We start from the raw sequence: 19,874 nt of genomic DNA, 5'->3' as shown, positions 1-19,874 counted from the left end.
TCTGCCGTATCTGCTCCCAGGTAGACCAGTTCCACCACAGAACACACCAGATGACCTCCTTCTTTATAGAGACCGCAATTTCCCCTCCCACTTGGTTAAAGATGCCCTCCAACGCATCTCGTCCACATCCCGCACCTTGGCCCTCAAACCCCACCCCTCCAACCATATCAAGGATAGAACACCCCCGGTCCTCACCCTCCACCAACCTTTGCATAAACCGCACTTGTGATAGGTAGGTCATGCCTGACAAATCTCACCGAAGTTTTTGAAGGGGGTGATGAAAGTATTGAACAGAGGATTGTCTATGGATGTATTGATATGGAATTCCAGAAGGTATTTGATTAAGTCTTAAAAAAAGAGATTGTTAACTAAAGTAGATTTCCATGATGTTGAAACAAATCACTGACTTGGCTGGGAAATTGGTTGAGTGGCAGGTTATGGAAATTAGGGATAACTGATAGGTGGTCAAATTGGCCGGAAGTGACCAGTCCTTGTCTTACATGGATCTGTATTAGGGCCTCAGTTATTCACATTACAGAGGAACCTTGATTATCTGAATGACACGGGCAGGGAGTGTTTATTCGGATAATTGAATGTCTGGATAATTGAACATTGGATAACATAGTTTAGTCAAGCATTGGGACCTTGTGATCTTGTTTGGATAATCTGAAATTCGGATAATCGGCTTTCAGACAATCGAGGTTCTTCTTTATATATTGGTTGACGAGGGAGATTGAATGTCTAGTAAAGAGGAAGAAGGAGGCTTACATAAGGTTGAGGAAACAGGGTTCGGACAGGGCAGTGGAGGGATACAGGATAGCCAGAAGGGACCTGAAGAAAGGGATTAGGAGAGCTAAGAGAGGGCATGAAAAATCCTTGGCGGATAGGATCAAGGATAACCCCAAGGCATTCTACGCGTATGTGAGAAACATGAGAATGACGAGAACGAGGGTAGGTCCGATCAAGGACAGTAGTGAGAGATTGTGTATTGAGTCAGAAGAGATAGGAGAGGTCTTGAATGAGTACTTTTCTTCAGTATTTACGAACGAGAGGGACCGTATTGTTGAAGAGGAGAGTGTGAAACGGACTGGTAAGCTAGAAGAGATACTTGTTAGGAAGGAAGATGTGTTGGACATTTTGAGCAACTTGAGGATAGACAAGTCCCCCGGGCCTGACGGGATATATCCTAGGATTATGTGGGAAGCAAGAGAGGAAATTGCAGTACCGTTGGCAATGATCTTTTCGTCTTCACTGTCAACGGGGGTGGTACCAGGGGACTGGAGAGTAGCGAATGTTGTGCCCCTGTTCAAAAAAGGGAATAGGGATAACCCCGGGAATTACAGGCCAGTTAGTCTTACTTCTGTGGTAGGCAAAGTAATGGAAAGGGTACTGAGGGATAGGATTTATGAGTATCTGGAAAGACACTGCTTGATTAGGGACAGCCAGCACGGATTTGTGAAGGGTAGGTCTTGCCTTACAAGTCTTATTGAATTCTTTGAGGAGGTGACCAAGCATGTGGATGAGGGTAGAGCAGTGGATGTAGTGTACATGGATTTTAGTAAGGCATTTGATAAGGTTCCCCATGGTAGGCTTATGCGGAAAGTCAGGAGGCATGGGATAGAGGGAAATTTGGCCAATTGGATAGAAAACTGGCTAACCGGTCGAAGTCAGAGAGTGGTGGTAGATGGTAAATATTCAGCCTGGAGCCCAGTTACAAGTGGAGTTCCGCAGGGATCAGTTCTGGGTCCTCTGCTGTTTGTAATTTTTATTAATGACTTGGATGAGGGAGTCGAAGGGTGGGTCAGTAAATTTGCAGATGATACGAAGATTGGTGGAGTTGTGGACAGTGAGGAGGGCTGTTGTCGGCTGCAAAGGGACTTAGATATGATGCAGAGCTGGGCTGAGGAGTGGCAGATGGAGTTCAACCCTGTCAAGTGTGAGGTTGTCCATTTTGGAAGAACAAATAAGAATGTGGAATACAGGGTTAACGGTAGGGTTCTTAGTCAGGTGGAGGAACAGAGGGATCTTGGGGTCTATGTACATAGATCTTTGAAAGTTGCCACTCAGGTGGATAGAGATTGTAAGAAGGCCTATGGTGTATTAGCGTTCATTAGCAGAGGGATTGAATTCAAGAGTCGTGAAGTGATGTTGCAGCTGTATAGGACTTTGGTTAGGCCACATTTGGAGTACTGTGTGCAGTTCTGGTCGCCTCACTTTAGGAAGGATGTGGAAGCTTTGGAGAGGGTGCAGAGAAGATTTACCAGGCTGTTGCCTGGAATGGAGAATAGGTCGTACGAGGATAGGTTGAGAGTTCTCGGCCTTTTCTCATTGGAACGGCGAAGGATGAGGGGTGACTTGATAGAGGTTTATAAGATGATCAGAGGAATAGATAGAGTAGACAGTCAGAAACTTTTTCCCCAGGTACATAGTGTTACAAGGGGACATAAATTTAAGGTGAAGGGTGGAAGGTATAGGGGAAATGTCAGGGGTGGGTTCTTTACCCAGAGAGTGTTGGGGGCATGGAATGCGCTGCCCGTGGGAGTGGTAGAGTCAGAATCATTGACGACCTTTAAGCGGCAATTGGATAGGTACATGGATAGGTGCTTAATCTAGGATAGATGTTCGGCACAACATCGTGGGCCGAAGGGCCTGTTCTGTGCTGTATTGTTCTATGTTCTATTCTATGTTCTATGTTCTATATTCATTATTGATGACATAGAAAGCTATATATTCAAATTTTCTGATGATAAAAAAGTTAGGCAACATTGTAGACAATGTAGATGTTATCACAAAATTATGGAGGGATATTGATAGGCGAAGCGAATGGGCAAATCTGTTGCAGATGGAGTTCAATATCAGCAAGTGTGAGATTATCCATTTTGGACTCTAAAAGGTACTTTCTAGATGGTAAGAAATTAAATATAGTGGTTGTCTAAAGGGTCGCGGGAGCTCAGGTGCATAGACCTTTAAAATGTTATAAACAGGTGCAACAAGTGACCAAGAAAGCTAATGCAACGCCTGCCTATACATCTAAAGGACTGGGATACAAAGCTGCACAAATAATGCTGCAGTTGCACAAAGCCCTCGTCAGACTCCACCTGGAGCACTGTGAGCAGATCTGGGCACCACATCTTAGGAAGAGTAGGTGGTCCGAGAAGGAGGACAATGTAGATTTACAAGAACTATATCTAGACTTCAGGGGTTAAGTTATAAGGAGACATCACACAAATTAAGTCTGTTTTCTCTGAAATTTAAAAGGTTAAGGTGAGATCTGATGAAAATCATCAAGATGTTAGCAGCATTGATAAGGATAAACTCTTTCCACTGGTTTGGGATTTTAGAATGAAAATTATAGCCAGACCATTCAGGAGCGATGTCAGGAAGCACTTCTGTACACAAAGGGTGGGAAGGCTTTGGAACTCTCTTCCATAAATGGCATTGGACATTAATTTTACATCTGAGTTAGATAATTTTTTTGTGAAGCAAGGACATTAAGATAAATGTGATTTTTGAGAAGATTTGTAGCTTAGGTTGAGGTTCAGGTTGTAAGTTTGCTCGCTGAGCTGGAAGGTTTGTTTTCAGACATTTCCTCGCCATATTAGGTAACATCATCAGTTAGCCTCTGGATAAAGCATTGGTGTTATGTCCTGCGTTCTATTTATGTGTCTTGGTCTCACAAGATGAATGATATCATTTTTGGCTCTTTTTCTCAGAGGTTGGTAAATGTGTTGTGTGATTTTTAACTTTGTTCACCCCCAATCCAACACCTGCACCTCTTCATCATGTTTTCTTTAGAGCAGAGAAGATTGAGGGGGTATATGATTGAGGTGTGTAAGACTATGAGGGGTATGGACAGGGTGAATAGAGAGCAGCTGTTGCTTTTGGTTGAAGGGTCAACCACTAGACAGCATAGTTTTAGGTAAGGAGCTGCAGATTCAGAAAGGATTTGAGAAAATTCCTTTTCGCTCAGTGGGTAGCAGGAATCTGGAATGCACTGCTTGGAAAGATAGTGGAGGGCAGAAACCTTACAATCTTTAAAAAAAACATTTCAAATATTATAACACTGAAGGATATGGGACAAGAGCAGGAAATTAGGATTGGCACACCTTTAGTTATATTGGTGCAGACACAATGGGCTGAAAGGACAGTATGACTTTATGACTCCATATGGGACTAATGGCAGGTGTATGGAGTTAAGCCACAGATCAACAACAATCTGACTGGTAGAACAGATGCGAGGGGCTGAATGGCCTACTCCTATTCCTACCTTAAATTTATGCCCCCTGCTTACTGCTCCTTCGACTATAAGAAGTGTCTTCCTCTCCACCCTATCTGTGCCACTCATCACCATACACATTTCTCTCAGCTCCCCTTGACCTTCGCTGCTCCAGTCAAAACAACTCCAGCCTTTCCAGTTATTCCTTGTAGCTCAGACACTCCAGCCCAGGCAGTATCCTGCTAAATCCCCTCTGCACCTTCTCTCATACAATCACATCCATCCTATTATGTGGTAATCAGAAGAGTACACTTTACTCCTGTTCTGACTCAACCAGTGTTTTATACAATTCCAGCATAATCTCCCTGCTCTTTAAGATATTAAAGGCAAGTATCCCTTATGCCTTCTTAATCACCTTCTCTACCTACCCTGCTACCCTTCAGGGATTTGGGAGATGCGTATCAAGGTCCCTTTCATCTTTTCATGTTCCTGCTGTTCACAGTGTAACCCCTTGACTTGTCAGCCCTCTCCAACCTTAGGATTTTCCAGTCTGAATTCCCTTTACCATTGCTCCTTTACCCTCTACCATCACCCTCTGCTTCCTACCTCTCAGCTAATTTTAGACCCAGTGAGCCACTTTGTCTTAGATCCCAGGGGCAGTTACTTGCTTGAGCAGTCTTTATGAGGGAGCTTATCAAAAAACATTTTAAAGTCCACATCAAATACATTTCCTTCATCGACACTCTGGTTACCTCATCAGAATGTTTCATCAAATTGGTCGAATATGATTTCTATGAACAAATCCCCACTGACTATTCCTAATGAATCCATGTCACTGCAAGTGCCCTTAAAAACAATAACTTCCCCACCACCAAACTCTCTCTGCTTCTTTATTGAATAGAAGTCTGAACGGTTCCCATCCATCAAACACCTCCGCCTGGCTGAGCATGATGCTCTGAACAATGGTGGTTCAGTGGTCAGCACTACGACCTTACAGCAGCAGGGACCCAGGTTTGATTCCAGCCTTTGGTGACTGTGTGGAGTTTGCACATCTTCCCCATGGCTGTGTAGGTTTCCTATTCTCTCTCTAGTTATTCTTTTTCCTTTAAAGAACCTCTTTGGATTCACCCAAATCCGGGTGCTCCAGTTCCCTCACACAGTCCAAAGGTGTGCAGGTTTGGTGGATTGGCCATGCTAAAATTGCCTGTACTGTTCAGGGGAGTGTAGTTTAGGTGCATTAGTAAAAGAAATGTAGAGTAATAGGATAGGGAGATGGATACGGGTGGGTTACTTTTCGGAGGGTCCGTGTGGACTTGTTGAGCTAAATGACTTGTTTCCACACTGTGGGGATTCTATTTTATGATTCTAACTCTGACCTCACCCACGGCTAACGATGATGCAAAAATATCAGCCTGGGCCCCCGCAATTTCTTCTCCAGCCTCTTGTAATGTTCTTGGATATACCTGGTCAGGACCAGGAGATTTACCTACCTGCATATATTCTAATACATCCAACATCTCCTCTGTGATATGGAGTGTCCCCAAGATATCACCAGTAATTTCCTCAAGTTCCCAAGTCTTCACATTTTTCTCCATGGTAAACACAGAGGAGAAATATTCATTGAGGACCTCACCCATATCTTGCAGTTCTACACACACTTTGATCATTGAGGGGTCCTATTCTCTGTCCAATTATTCTTTTTCCTTTAATGTACTTAAATGACCTTTTTAGATTCACCCTAATCTTCTCAGCCAAGGCTATTTTTATGCACCCTTTTCACCCTCCTGATTTCCTTCTTCAGTAAACTCTGTATTCCGTGTATCCCTCCAGGGATTCCCTTGATCCCAGCTGACTGTATCTGAGCCATGTGCCCTTCATTTTTTCTGGTCAAAGCCTCAATATCTCTTGTCATCCAGGGTTCCCTATTCCTGCCAACCTTGCCCTTCACCCTGTCATGAACATATAGACCTTGAAATTAGCGGTCTCACTTTTAAAGGCCTCCCAACTGCCAGAGGTCCCTTTGCCTGTAAACAAACTACTCCAATCAACCGCTGCAAACTCTAATTCCATTAAAATTCGCCTTGCCCCAATTTAGAACTTGAGCCTGTGGACCAGTTTTGTCCCTCTCCATTTAGGAGGTCAGAAAACAAAAGAGGCATATGTAAGGTTTAGGAAACTGAAGACACACAGAGTCCTCGAAGAATTTGAAGATAGCAGGGAAGAACTCAAACTAGGAATTAGGAGGACCAAAAGGGGCCATGGGAAATGTCTTTGGCATACAGGATTAAGGAAAATCCCAAGGCATTTTATATAAGGAACAAGCCATGGGAAATCTAATAGGGTTACAGGGAAAGGGTTGGGGGATGAGTCTAGGTGGGATGTTCTTCGGAAGGCTGTTGGGTCAAATGGCCTGTTTTCACACAGTGGGGATCCTATAGGGAAGAAAGTAGCTGAGGAAAAGTTAGGTCCTCTCAAGGACAAAGGAGGGTATTTATGCATGGAGCCAGAGGAAGTGGGTGGTACAGAAACGGTTTCCCGGGTTTTGCCCGGTTTGGAGTGCATTAATTGATAGTGACCTGATAGAAGCTTGCAAAGTTATGGTAGAAAGGATAGTCAGAGTCTTTTTCCCAAGGTAGAAATGTCAACTACTCGGGGACACAGGTTTAAAGTAAAAGTGGGTAAGTTTAAAGGAGACTTGAGAGGCAAGCTTTTTTTTTATAAGCGGCCGGTAAGGGCCTGGAATGCACTGCCAGAGGAAGTGGTTGAGGCAGATACAAGAGAAATGTTTCAGAGGCATTTCGACAAATATATGAATAGGCTGTGAATAAGAACAAAAGGTTTTTAGTTGAGAAAAGCATCATGTGTTGGCACAAGCTTGGTGGGCCGAAGGGCCTGTTCTTATGTTGTATTGTTCTTGGTTCTTTATTCTTCAATTCCACCTACCTGTTACAAATAAATATGGTAACGTGCATGGGTCACAGCTTTGCTAGCCTTTTTGTGGGCTAGATGCAACATTCATATTTTCAGTCCTACTCAGGGCCGGACCCTCATCTCTTTTTTTCTATAAATTAGTGACTGTTTTGGCGCTGCCCTGTACACTTGCCGTGAACTGGAAAATGTCATTGCCTGTGCTTCCATTTTCCCCTTCTCCCCAATATCATCTGCTCCATCCCTGACTGCAGTTCTGAAGAAGTCAAATAGGACCCAAAGAATTAACTCTCTTTCTATCTCCACAGATGCTGCCATAACAGCTGAGTTTCTCCAGCACATTTTGCTCTTATGTCATTCCTGATCCTTTCTCAACTTCTCTGTTTCCATTTCCAGGGTAGGCTGTGTTCTACTATCCTTTACAAAATTATCGATACCCACAGCTAGCTCGATTACACTTCTCCATCACAGAATAAGTGATGGAGATTATATTGCCAGCACTGGCTCTTCAGATCAGCAGCATTCCTTATTGTCAATCTCCTGCCTTTTCTGTTATGTTTTCTCACTCTGCCTCGCAACCTCCTTGCGTCTGATCTGATGATGCAAGCTTCCATCATCACACTTCTGACATGTTTTCATTTTGCCACCATCGGGTGCCCCCACCCAGCAAGGTTAAAGGTTCCTTCAACATGTTCGATCTATTTCACGCACCTCCCGCGAGCAACCACAAACACATTCTCCCCTTCTCTCACTTTTCAGCATTCCAGAGAGACTTTCCATTCCTCAGTCTTCCCTGCCCCCTCTCAGACACACCTTTCTGGGCAAAATTAGTAGATGCAAACCCTTCCCTTTCATCTGCAGATATCTCCCCAAATAATTCTTTGAAATGAAACAGTGGATTCATTTGTTTTACTTGCAACCTATTTGTTTTTTTAATAAAATCATGGGACATGGGCATCGTTGACCAGGGCAGCATTTATTGCCTAAGCCTAGCAGCCTTGAGAAGATGGAAGTGAACTGGCTCCTTGAACCATTGCAACCCATTTAGTCTGGAAAGTGTAGTGCTGGAGAAGCACAGCAGGTCAGGCCGCATCTGAGGGGCACAACCCTGCTCCTCAGATGCTGCCTGACCTGCTGTACTTTTCCAGCACCACACTCTCGACTCTGATCTCCAACATATGCAGTCCTCACTATCTCCTAATCCATTTAGTGTAGGTAGGTCCACAGTGCTGTTCAGGATTTGGACTGAAGGAGTGGTGATATATTTTCAAGTCAGAATAGTCGGTGGCTTGGAGGGGAACTTGCAAGTCTCAAAAATTACTGTCTCAAAATCCTGGAATTCCCTCCCTAAGGGCATTGTGGGTCTACCCACAGCACATGGACTGCAGCAGTTCAAGAAGGCAGCTCACCCCCACCTTCTCAAGGGGCAACTAGGGACGGGGGAATAAATGCTGATCCAGCCAGCGATGTCCATATCCCAAGAATTAGTTTACAAAACATTTGTAACCCACTTCTGCACTCTCTCTAAGATAATCACATCTTTCCTATAATCTGTCAACCACAACTGTAAATCACACTCCAGCTGAGGTCTAACAAGTTTCTTGTACAAGTTCAGCTTCACCTCCTTGTTCTTGCACTCTGTCCCCTGGTTAACAAAGCTCAGGACATTATATATTTTACTCAATTCTCTCTCTATCTATCCTGCCACCTTCAATGATCTGAATACATCTACAGCCAGGTCTCTCTGCTCCTGCACCCCACACCCTCCCCCCTTTTGAATTTTACCCCCTAATTTATTTTGTCATTCAATGTTCTTCTGACCAAAGTTCATAAGTTCAGACTTCTCTGCATTAGACTTCATTTGTCACATATCCCCAACTCCACCAACTTGAAACTGGAATTCTACATCGGCCTACTCACACGTTACAATTCTTCCAAGATTTATGTCATCTTCAAACTTTGAAATTGCCCCCCTGCACACCAAATTTACAACAAATTTGGCAAAGTAACAGGCCAAAGACTGTTACTGTTTGGCACCACTACAGTCAGACTGAGCTTGTACCTCTGTTTGTAAGTTACATTCCGCTGTTTTCTTGGCCATTTCCAGCTCAAAGTCTGACCTCGCTTGTTGCATCGATTGCTGCAGTGAGCTCAGTTGTTCTCTCACAGTCTGTAATTCAGCTCGGAGTTCTTCATTTTCCTTTGCCAGGGATGCCAGCTTTTCCTTGCTGTCCTGTGCACTCTCCAGCTGGTAGGCTCCATCATCCTCCTGCTGGTTTGCCAACCTGACAGTCTTTCCCTCCAGTTCAACCTTCTCAGCAGACAGTTGTCCCAGCTGTGCATTGAACTGCTTCATCTTTCCTTGGTCTCTCTCCATCTTACCTTGAGATGGTTCATTACTCAGCTCAACGTTTACATTATTGTCCTTCAGCTGCAGCAGGTCCTCCTCGAGAATGGAAACTGTCTTCCTCAGGTTTTCCTTCTGTTGCTCCAGTGCTTCCTTCTCAGCTTCAATGGCCTTGATTCTTCCCAGCATTTCTTGAACCTTGAGATTATGAGCGTTCTCCAGCTCTTCCATTTGCTCCCTAACCTTGGTGACTTCCTGACCAGACTGTTCAAGAGCAGCAAGTGCTGAGCTCAGCTCCCTCTGTGTAGATACTCTCTCCTTGCTGACCTCTTGCAAACTCTGTCTTAGTTCAGCACTTTCAGCTTGTATCATTTCTGTATATTTTCTTGCAGACATTGTCAACTTCTCCTTCATCTCCTTTTCATCCACGTGTTGGTCTTTCGATCCTGTTGTTTGGTTGTCTGTACTTGAATGTTCTGCCATTAACATATGGAGCTGAGCCACAGTTTCCTCCAGTTTCTGTGTGGCTTCTAACTTCTCAGCATTTGAAGCCTCTAATTTCTGAGTAATCTCCTTCAATTTGTCCTTCAAAACATTTAGTTCTTCCTTTCCCCTTGTGGCAATGTTCATGTTCTCCGCTTTCTCCTCCTGTTGGCCTTCCCACTTCAAGGCAGAAAGGACTTCCAAACTTGCAGTGTCTTCCTGTTTGCATTCATTCCTTTCCAGCTCTTTATTGACCAATTCATTTTGGTCTTGCCTCGGGTTTTCTCCAGGATTCCCATTGTCTCCTGCCAGCATTAACTCCCTCCCATCAGGAGAGGGAAAAGCAGCACCACTCGGTTGAAGCAGCTGTTTCTCAGGAAGTTGGAGTTTGCTGATCTCTGACCGGAGTGAGATGACAGACATTTCTAATTCTTTGACTTCCTGTTGGCTTGCCTTGTACTTCTCTTCAAGTGAATTGTTGAGAGACTCCAGGTCTTGTAGCTTGATCTGTAGCTCTTCCATCTCAATCAACTGACGCCCATTTTCCAAATTGATTTTACTCTGAGTTTGAACCAGAACTGCCTCTATATTTCCTAGTTCCTCCTTCACTGTTCTGCGTTTTTGGTCAGTATCTCCTTTCAATCCATCGTCTTCCTTCTGATGTTCGTCAAGTGTGAGCTTCAGCTTCTCCAATTCTTCCTCGTGGAACTGTTGGGCTGCTGCCATCTTTTCTACCTGCTCCTTTTTCAGTAACATATTCTCGTGATCTTTCTCGACCAAAGCTTGTTTCAGTTCATCAAGAATCTTATCCATTTCCTCGACAGTTTCATTCAGGAAGTTGTTACTGTCCTCCAACTGCTCCACCTTGTTTGATTGTTCTTCAATATTCTTCTGCAATTCCTTGAAGTTTAGGATCTCTTGCTGAAGTTTGGAGGATTCCTCCTCATGGCTTTTCTCTTTCTCTTTGAGTAGAAAGTTCAGTTGCCTGATGGCATGCTCTTTCTCGGTTAGATCTATGCTGAGTTTTTCTAAGAGAGATCGCTGTTCTGCTATAACTTTGAGTTCAGTCTCTCTCTTCTCATCTGTTGTTGAGGTGGATACAGCATCCTGAGACCTCTGAACATCAATTTGGCTATCACCTCTGCACAGTTCTGATACACCAAGCTCTTGCTTCAAGTTGCTCACCAGTCCTATGTTCTGATCTTCACGATGGAGCACTTGCTCATCATGTTCAGATTGTAGTTGTTGACCTGGATCTGACCTGCAGTCATTAGTACACACCTCTAGAATTGGTTCTTGGTTTCCTTGGAGATCACCAAGACCCTTTGAGGCACTGTGTGTTGTTGATGCTCCTGGTGGTATTCCTGGTTCTTCAGATTTCATGAAACTCTGCGTCCTTCCATTGACCACTGGCTTCTCATGCTCAGCTTCCTTTTCTGCCCAATAATTTAGCTTCTTGTACAGCCCCTGAAAATGAAGCCAATTTCAACAATGTTGAACATCAGATCTTAAGCAGTAATTATGGAACATTCCTGTCTCCACCTCCACTAACATGGGAGGTGGAAAATGATCAACAAAATAAAATGGATTCAACAGGAAGGTCACAGACAGCATGTTTATTTATAAAGCAAACATTTACTTTGAACTAAAACCACACTGCGAGAGTCATAATGCAGTGTAGAGGGAGCTTTACTCTGTATCTAACCTTGTGCTGTCCCTGTCCTGGGAGTGTTTGATGGGGGACAGTGTAGAGGGAGCTTTACTCTGTATCTAACCCTGTGCTGTCTGGGTCCTGCTCTGATGAAGTGTTACCCTAGACTTGAAATGTTAGCTTGCTTTCCCTTCATGGATGTTGGCTGACCCGTTGTAATCTTCATCATTTTCTGTTTTATGTCCCTGTGTTGGGAATGTTTGATGGGGACAGTGTAGAGGGAGCTTTACTCTGTATCTAACCTTGTACTGTTCCTGACCCAGGATTGTTTGATGGGGACAATGTAGAGGCAGCTTTACTTTATATCTAACCCTGTGCTGTCCCTGTCCTTGGAGTGATTGATGAGGACCATTTTTACCTCGGTGCTCTACCTGAAACTAAAGATCAGAAGTGGCAATGTTTGCTTTTCCCAGAATGTCAGAAATACAATAAAATTAATATATTGGACATTATTTTGAAGACACTCATTACCTTAAACAGGTTGTTGAATTGAACTCTTGTTGTCATTGTCTTCCTGGGAGTCTTATATTCACTGTAATCAGTGGAGAAGTGGGGGCATTGATTAATGATAATGATAATTGTGTATTAAATCTTACTTATACAAATAGCTACAAATTTATTTGGCTGTTACTATAAAAATTAGCATTAATATTAAAAACATTAGTATCCACAAATGTTCATTCACTCTACTCCACCTCCAACACTCCAGTAGCAACAGTGTGTACTATCTACAAGATGCACAGCAGAAATTCACTAAGGTTCCTTAGACAGCACCTTCCAAACTCATGAAAACTTCCGTCTCAAAGGACAAGGGCAGCAGATACATGAGAACATCACAACCTGCAAGTTCCCCTCCACGTCAGTCACCATTCCGACTTGGAAATATATCACCGTTCCTTCGGTGTCATTGGGTCAAAATGCTGGAGCCCCCTCTCTCACAGCATGAGGTTGTACCTACAGTGAGTATGAGGTGGCAGAGGGAACAGTGTGGCATTTACTTTTGAATGGACCTTCTTGAGGCATTGCTGGCTGTTGCTCCATACCTTGAAGCAACACCGTCTGGGCTGGTAATCTCAACTGGGCTGCTAGGTGTGAGGATGCCATGGTTTTAAGAGGTTCTGTTTTCATCCTGTTTTTGTTGATTCACTTGTGGGACTTGGACATCGCTGACTGGCCAGCATTGATAGCCCATCTGTATATATCCTTGAGAAGGTGGGGGTGAGCTGCCTTCTTGAACCGCTGCAGTCCATGTGCTGTGGGTTGACCCACAATGACCTTAGGGAGGGAATTCCAGGATTCTGACCCAGTGACACTGAAGGAATGGCGATATATTTCCAACTCAGGATGGTGAGGGGCTTGGAGGGGAACTTGCAGGGGGTGGTGTTCCCATGTATCTGCTGCCCTTGTCCTTCTAGATGGAAATGGGTTTGGAAGGTGCTGTCTGAGGATCTTTGGTGACTAGTCTGTGAGACAGCTCTCCCAATTTTGGTAAGGAGGACTTCGTATGGTCGTTAGGGCTGTTTATGTTTTTCAGTTATCTTTTCTGGTTCCAAGGTCGATGCCAGGTGATCTGACTGGTTTCATTTCTTTGTTGTAACTTTCTAGCGATTGATACAACTGAATGCCTTGCTGGGCCATTTCACAGGGCAGCTGAGAGTCAACCCCATTACTGTGGGTCTGGAGTCACATGTAGACCAGACAAGATAAGGATGGCAGTTTCCTTCCCTAAAGGACATTAGTGAACCAGATGGGTTTTTCCAACAATTGAAAATGGTTTCATGGTCATCGGTCAACTCTTAATTCCAGAATTTTAAAAATTGAATTCAAATTCCACCATCTGCCATATCAGGATTTGAACCCAGGTCCCTAGAACATTATAATGGGTTTTGGGATCAATAGTCAAGCCATAATACCACTATACCATTGCCTGACCATGTGGAGGCCTTGGGATTTCTTGGAACAATAGAAGCAGCCTGGATGGGTGTGGCCAACTCTCACAGACCAAGATTTCTAATTTTTTAAAGTTTTTATGGTTAGCGTTAAGCAGTTGCTATTGTGGTCTTGAAGGAGGAGCTATCTTTCCCTCTGTGGGTTATATCTAGAAGCTGGGGTTTCTCTCTGTAGCTGGGTTACCTGTGGAAAAAAAATGTTTTTTTTTAATTTGCCTTTTTGCCAAATGATGTGTTTATGGGATGGTCCTATATTGGAACAGTTAATTAGTAATAGTTAATGTATCTATTATAAGTTTTCCAAAGAGTTGGTATCCTAAATCCTCCTTTCTTGCATTGTATTTTAAAAATGGTGTTTAAATAAATAAATACATTTGTATTTAGCTTAACATCGAGTAGTTTGGCCAATTGAATTGCATCAGGAAGAAAGCATTTCTGGATCAGTGGTGCTGGAAGAGCACAGCAGTTCAGGCAGCATCCAAAATGCAGCGAAATCGACGTTTCGGGCAAAAGCCCTTCATCAGGAATTATTCCGGAAACGTCGATTTCGCTGCACTTTGGATGCTGCCTGAACTGCTGTGCTCTTCCAACACCACTAATCCAAAATCTGGTTTCCAGCATCTTCAGTCATTGTTTTTACCTCAGGAAGAAAGCATGTTAAATTTAAAATAAGAAAATGTTAGGGTCTGGGCTACCTTCTTAAAATATTTTGAGTGTGTCGAGCCAAGTCTGTAACACAAGGTCCAGTGTCCTCTTCAGCTCACCCTCCCCATCTACCTGGACCTCAAGATCCTTGATGGAGAACCATTGCACATTTTCCCTTTCTTGAACATCTTTGAAACAACTGTCCATCAATGAACAGGACAGCCTCAGAATGTCAGTTCTTGTCTGAGTGCAGAGCAGTATTTTAAAGATGCTGCAGATATCAGCCCTTCAGCAGGTATTCAGTGAGTGGGGATTTCTGGGACTGGCAGGTGGTTGGATGGGGTTAGAACTGGGAAAGAACCAGGCAACAGAAGCAGGATAGGGTGTTAATGCAGCAACGTTTACGGGAGGCAATAGCATAGTGATAATGTTACTGGAATAGTAAGTGAAAATGCCAGGCTAATGTTCTGAATTTGTTGATTCAAATCTCATCAGATGATGAAATTAGAATTTGATAAATTATGGATCATAAAAAACCCCATGGTGACTATGAAATCATAATTGATTATTGTAAAAAAAATCTGCCTCATGAATGTCCTTTAGGGAAGGAAACTGTCATCCTTACCTGATCTGGCCTACATGTGACTCCAGACCAACAGCAATGCGGTTGCCTCTTAAATGCTCTCTGGGCAATTAGAGATGGGCAACAAATATTGACCTGGTCAGTGTCACCCACCTCCCAAAAAATAAGGCGTGGTCCAATGTGACGAGAGATCTTGTTCGGCCTCGCAGAGAGAGAAATTCTCCTTGAAACTTATTGTTATTATTAGAGTAACATTGAGCCAGTGCATCGCTCAGAGTAACACTGAGCCAGTGCACTGCTCAGAGTAATACTGAGCCAGATCATCGCACAGAGTAATACGGAGCCAGGGCACCACTCAGAGTAACTCTGAGCCAGTGCACCACTCAGAGTAACTCTGAGCCAGTGCATCGCTCAGAGTAACACTGAGCCAGTGCATCGCTCAGAGTAATACTGAGCCAGTGAATCGCTCAGAGTAATACTGAGCCAGATCATCGCTCAAAGTAATACTGAGCCAGTGCACCACTCAGAGTAACTCTGAGCCAGTGCATCGCTCAGTGTAACTCTGAGCCAGTGCATCGCTCAGTGTAACACTGAGTCAGTGCATCACTAGAGTAACACTGAGTCAGTGCATCACTAGAGTAACACTGAGTCAGTGCATCGCTCAGAGTAATACTGAGCCAGTGCATCGCTCAGAGTAACACTGAGCCAGAGCACGTCCCGGAGTAACACTGAGCCAGTGCACCTCCCGGAGTAACACTGAGCCAGTGCATCCCTCAGAGCCTAACAGAAGTTGTGGTGCATTCAGTTTTATCTATAGTGGATAACAGATACTTGGGAGTGAATTACAGATTGAAATCTAATCGAGAGGGTCGGGATGATTTTTAAGTATAGAATAACAGATATTTGGGAGTGAGTTACTTCCAGACTTGAATCTGAGCAATGGGTAGGAGTGATTATATACAGAATAAAGGATCCTTGGGAGTGAGTGAATTGCTTTGGAGGGTCTGTGGGATGAGAATATTTATAAAATAACCAACAGAAAGAGTGAGTGTTTTTTTGTGAACACTGTTGGTTTTGCTGCTCCTTTCACATGGCGTCAATTCCCCTTTTTGCTCATGACCGAATGAGGTCAGCACACTCTCCAAACGGTTTTGTTTCCATTTTACAAAACTGCTGATTGTTTCCTTAAAACACAACCGAAAGGACCCAAGCCCCAGTGAGAATCAGTGTGTGTGGGACTGTACCCCCGTGAGAATCAGTGTGTGTGGGACTGTTATCCAGTGAGGGTCAGTGTGTGTGGAACTGTACCCCAGTGAGAGTCAGTATGTGTGGGACTGTTATCCAGTGAGGGTCAGTGTGTGTGGAACTGTACCCCAGTGAGAGTCAGTATGTGTGGGACTGTACCCCAGTGAGAATCAGTGTGTGAGGAACTGTACCCCAGTGAGAGTCAGTGTTTGTGGGACTGTACCCCGGTGAGAGTCAGTGTGTGTGGGAGTGTAAAAAATGAGGTCTGCAGATGCTGGAGATCACAGCTGAAAATGTGTTGCTGGTCAAAGCACAGCAGGCCAGGCAGCATCTCAGGAATAGAGAATTTGACGTTTCAAGCATAAGCCCTTCATCAGGAATGAGAGAGAGTAGCCAAGCAGGCTGAGATAAAAGGTAGGGAGGAGGGACTTGGGGGAGGGGCGATGGAGGTGGGATAGGTGGAAGGAGGTCAAGGTGAGGGTGATAGGCCGGAGTGGGGTGGGGGCGGAGAGGTCAGGAAGGAGATTGCAGGTTAGGAGGGCGGTGCTGAGTTGAGGGAACCGACTGAGACAAGGTGGGGGGAGGGGAAATGAGGAAACTGGAGAAATCTGAATTCATACCTTGTGGTTGGAGGGTTCCCAGGCGGAAGATGAGGCGCTCCCCCTCCAGCCGTCGTGTAGTTGTGTTCTGCCGGTGGAGGGGTCCAAGGACCTGCATGTCCTCGGTGGAGTGGGAGGGAGAGTTAAAGTGTTGAGCCACGGGGTGGTTGGGTTGGTTGGTCCGGGCGGCCCAGAGGTGTTCTCTGAAGCATTCCGCAAGTAAGCGGCCTGTCTCCCCAATATAGAGGAGGCCACATCGGGTGCAGCGGATGCAATAAATGATGTGTGTGGAGGTACAGGTGAACTTGTGGCGGATATGGAAGGATCCCTTGGGGCCTTGGAGGGAAGTGAGTGTGGAGGTGTGGGCGCAAGTTTTACATTTCCTGCGGTTGCAGGGGAAAGTGCCGGGGGTGGAGGTTGGGTTGGTAGGGGGTGTGGATCTGACGAGGGAGTCACGAAGGGAGTGGTCCTTGCAGAACGCTGATAGAGGAGGAGAGGGAAATATATCCTTGGTGGTGGGGTCCGTTTGGAGGTGGCGGAAATGACGGCGGATGATACGCTGTATACGGAGGTTGGTGGGGTGGTAGGTGAGAACCAGTGGGGTTCTGTCTTGGTGGCGGTTGGAGGAGCGGGAAGTGGAGGAGATGCGGTGGAGGGCATCATCGATTTCCCTGGTTGGGTCCAAATTTTGTTGGTTGGAATGTAGTTCGGAGTCCGTGTGGGATCAGTCGGTTCCTTAGGCAGGTGCTGAGGAAGGAGATGTGGCTGTGGTAACGGGGCCCAATTCCTTCGTCTCCGCCGTATCTTCCCAATTCCTTCGTCTCCGCCGCATCTGCTCCCAGGAGGACCAGTTCCAACACCGCACAGCCCAGATGGCCTCCTTCTTCAAGGACCGCAGATTCCCCCCAGACGTGATCGACGATGCCCTCCACCGCATCTCCTCCACTTCCCGCTCCTCTGCCCTTGAGCCCCGCTCCTCCAACCGCCACCAAGACAGAACCCCACTGGTTCTCACCTACCACCCCACCAACCTCCGCATACAACGTATCATCCGCCGTCATTTCCGCCACCTCCAAACGGACCCCACCACCAAGGATATATTTCCCTCCCCTCCCCTATCAGCGTTCCGCAAGGACCACTCCCTTCGTGACTCCCTCGTCAGATCCACACTCCCCACCAACCCAACCTCCACCCCCGGCACTTTCCCCTGCAACCGCAGGAAATGTAAAACTTGCGCCCACACCTCCACACTCACTTCCCTCCAAGGCCCCAAGGAATCCTTCCATATCCGCCACAAGTTCACCTGTTCCTCCACACACATCATCTATTGCATCTGCTGCACCCGATGTGGCCTCCTCTATATTGGGGAGACAGGCCGCTTACTTGCGGAACGCTTCAGAGAACACCTCTGGGCCGCCCGGACCAACCAACCCAACCACCCCGTGGCTCAACACTTTAACTCTCCCTCCCACTCCACCGAGGACATGCAGGTCCTTGGACTCCTCCATCGGCAGAACATAACAACACGACGGCTGGAGGAGGAGCGCCTCATCTTCCGCGTGGGAACCCTCCAACCACAAGGTACGAATTCAGATTTCTCCAGTTTCCTCATTTCCCCTCCCCCCACCTTGTCTCAGTCAGTTCCCTCAACTCAGCACCGCCCTCCTAACCTGCAATCTCCTTCCTGACCTCTCCGCCCCCACCCCACTCCAGCCTATCACCCTCACCTTGACCTCCCTCCACCTATCCCACCTCCATCGCCCCTCCCCCAAGTCCCTCCTCCCTACCTTTTATCTTAGCCTGCTTGGCTACTCTCTCTCATTCCTGATGAAGGGCTTATGCTTGAAACGTCGAATTCCCTATTCCTGAAATGCTGTGTGGGAGTGTACCCCAGTGAAAGTCAGTGTGTGTGGGACTGTACCCCGGTGAGAGTCAGTGTGTGGGGGAGTGTACCCCAGTGAGAGTCAGTGTGTGTGGGACTGTACGCCAGTGAGGGTCAGTGTGTGCGGGACCAGTACCTGTCTATGTGGGACTGTACCCCGGTTGGATGTCCATGGACAGGCATGTACCTGTAACTATTATAAGTCAGTTTGATCTATCTCCTTACCGTTTGCCCAATGGCCAGGCTGAGTCCAAGTCAACTCCCTCCAAATCCAGATCGAAGTTTATTCCATTCAAGGAGTATAACTTGTCCACGATGTCAGAGCGGAGCCTATCTGACAGGAATGGGCTCCGTGCATAATACCACTCACTGTAAAGGAGCAATCAATGCAGTGTGTGTCAATGGAATGACGTGACAGGTCAAGGAAGTTTGTGGAAGACAATGCAACCAGCCAGTCAGAGGGCTCCTCACATATTTGAATCTCATTCATCTGAGATAACCTGTCTACAGATAATCTTCACCTGACAGTTACAGCGCACAGTGCCCAGAGCATATCCAGTCCAATGAAATCCCAGCCCACACACTATAAACTACTACAGCGTTGAAGGAGGCTATTCAGCCCATTGTGGTTGTGCTAACTCTTTGAAAGAATTGTCTAACTTTTAATTTGCTTTACATGGGAAGCTAGAGAAATGATTGCTGGGCCTCTTGCTGAGATATTTGTATCATCGATAGTCACAGGTGAGGTGCCGGAAGACTGGAGGTTGGCAAATGTGGTGCCACTGTTTAAAAAGGGCGGTAAAGACAAGCCAGGGAACTATAGACCGGTGCGCCTGACCTCGGTGGTGGGCAAGTTGTTGGAGGGAATCCTCAGGGGCAGGATGTACATGTATTTGGAAAGGCAAGGATTTATTCAAGATAGTCAACATGGCTTTGTGTGTGGGAAATCACGTCCACAAACTTGATTGAGTTTTTTGAAAAAGTAACAAAGAGGATTGATGAGGGCAGAGTAGTAGATGTCATCTATATGGATTTCAGGAAGGCATTCAACAAGGTTCCCCATGGGAGACTGGTTAGCAAAGTTAGATCTCATGGAATACAGGGAGAACTAATCATGTGGATACAGAACTGGCTCAAAGGTAGAAGACAGAGCGTGGTGGTGGAGGGTTGTTTTTCAGACTGGAGGCCTGTGACCAGTGGAGTGCCACAAGGATCGGTGCTGGGTCCGTTGCTTTTTATCATTTATATAAATGATTTGGATGCGAGCATAAGAGATACAGTTAGTA

General features: G+C 45.6%; 1 protein-coding gene across 2 annotated transcripts in view; it reads right to left on the bottom strand.

The window, feature by feature from the left end:
* Positions 1 to 19,874, bottom strand: part of LOC132817690 (FYVE and coiled-coil domain-containing protein 1-like) — a 67,367-nt gene that overhangs the window by 24,988 nt on the left and 22,505 nt on the right. For both annotated transcript variants that reach the window (XM_060828204.1, XM_060828205.1), the window contains exons 7-9: positions 18,814 to 18,957; positions 12,157 to 12,217; positions 9,207 to 11,441 (exon numbers count right to left, since the gene is read on the bottom strand). In XM_060828204.1, coding sequence (XP_060684187.1) covers positions 9,207 to 11,441; positions 12,157 to 12,217; positions 18,814 to 18,957 — 2,440 coding nt within the window. The remainder of the gene's footprint in view (positions 1 to 9,206; positions 11,442 to 12,156; positions 12,218 to 18,813; positions 18,958 to 19,874) is intronic.

This window comes from Hemiscyllium ocellatum, chromosome 7, assembly GCF_020745735.1.
Source record: "Hemiscyllium ocellatum isolate sHemOce1 chromosome 7, sHemOce1.pat.X.cur, whole genome shotgun sequence".
NCBI lineage: Eukaryota > Metazoa > Chordata > Chondrichthyes > Orectolobiformes > Hemiscylliidae > Hemiscyllium > Hemiscyllium ocellatum.
This window is presented reverse-complemented; position numbering and strand designations above follow the sequence as displayed.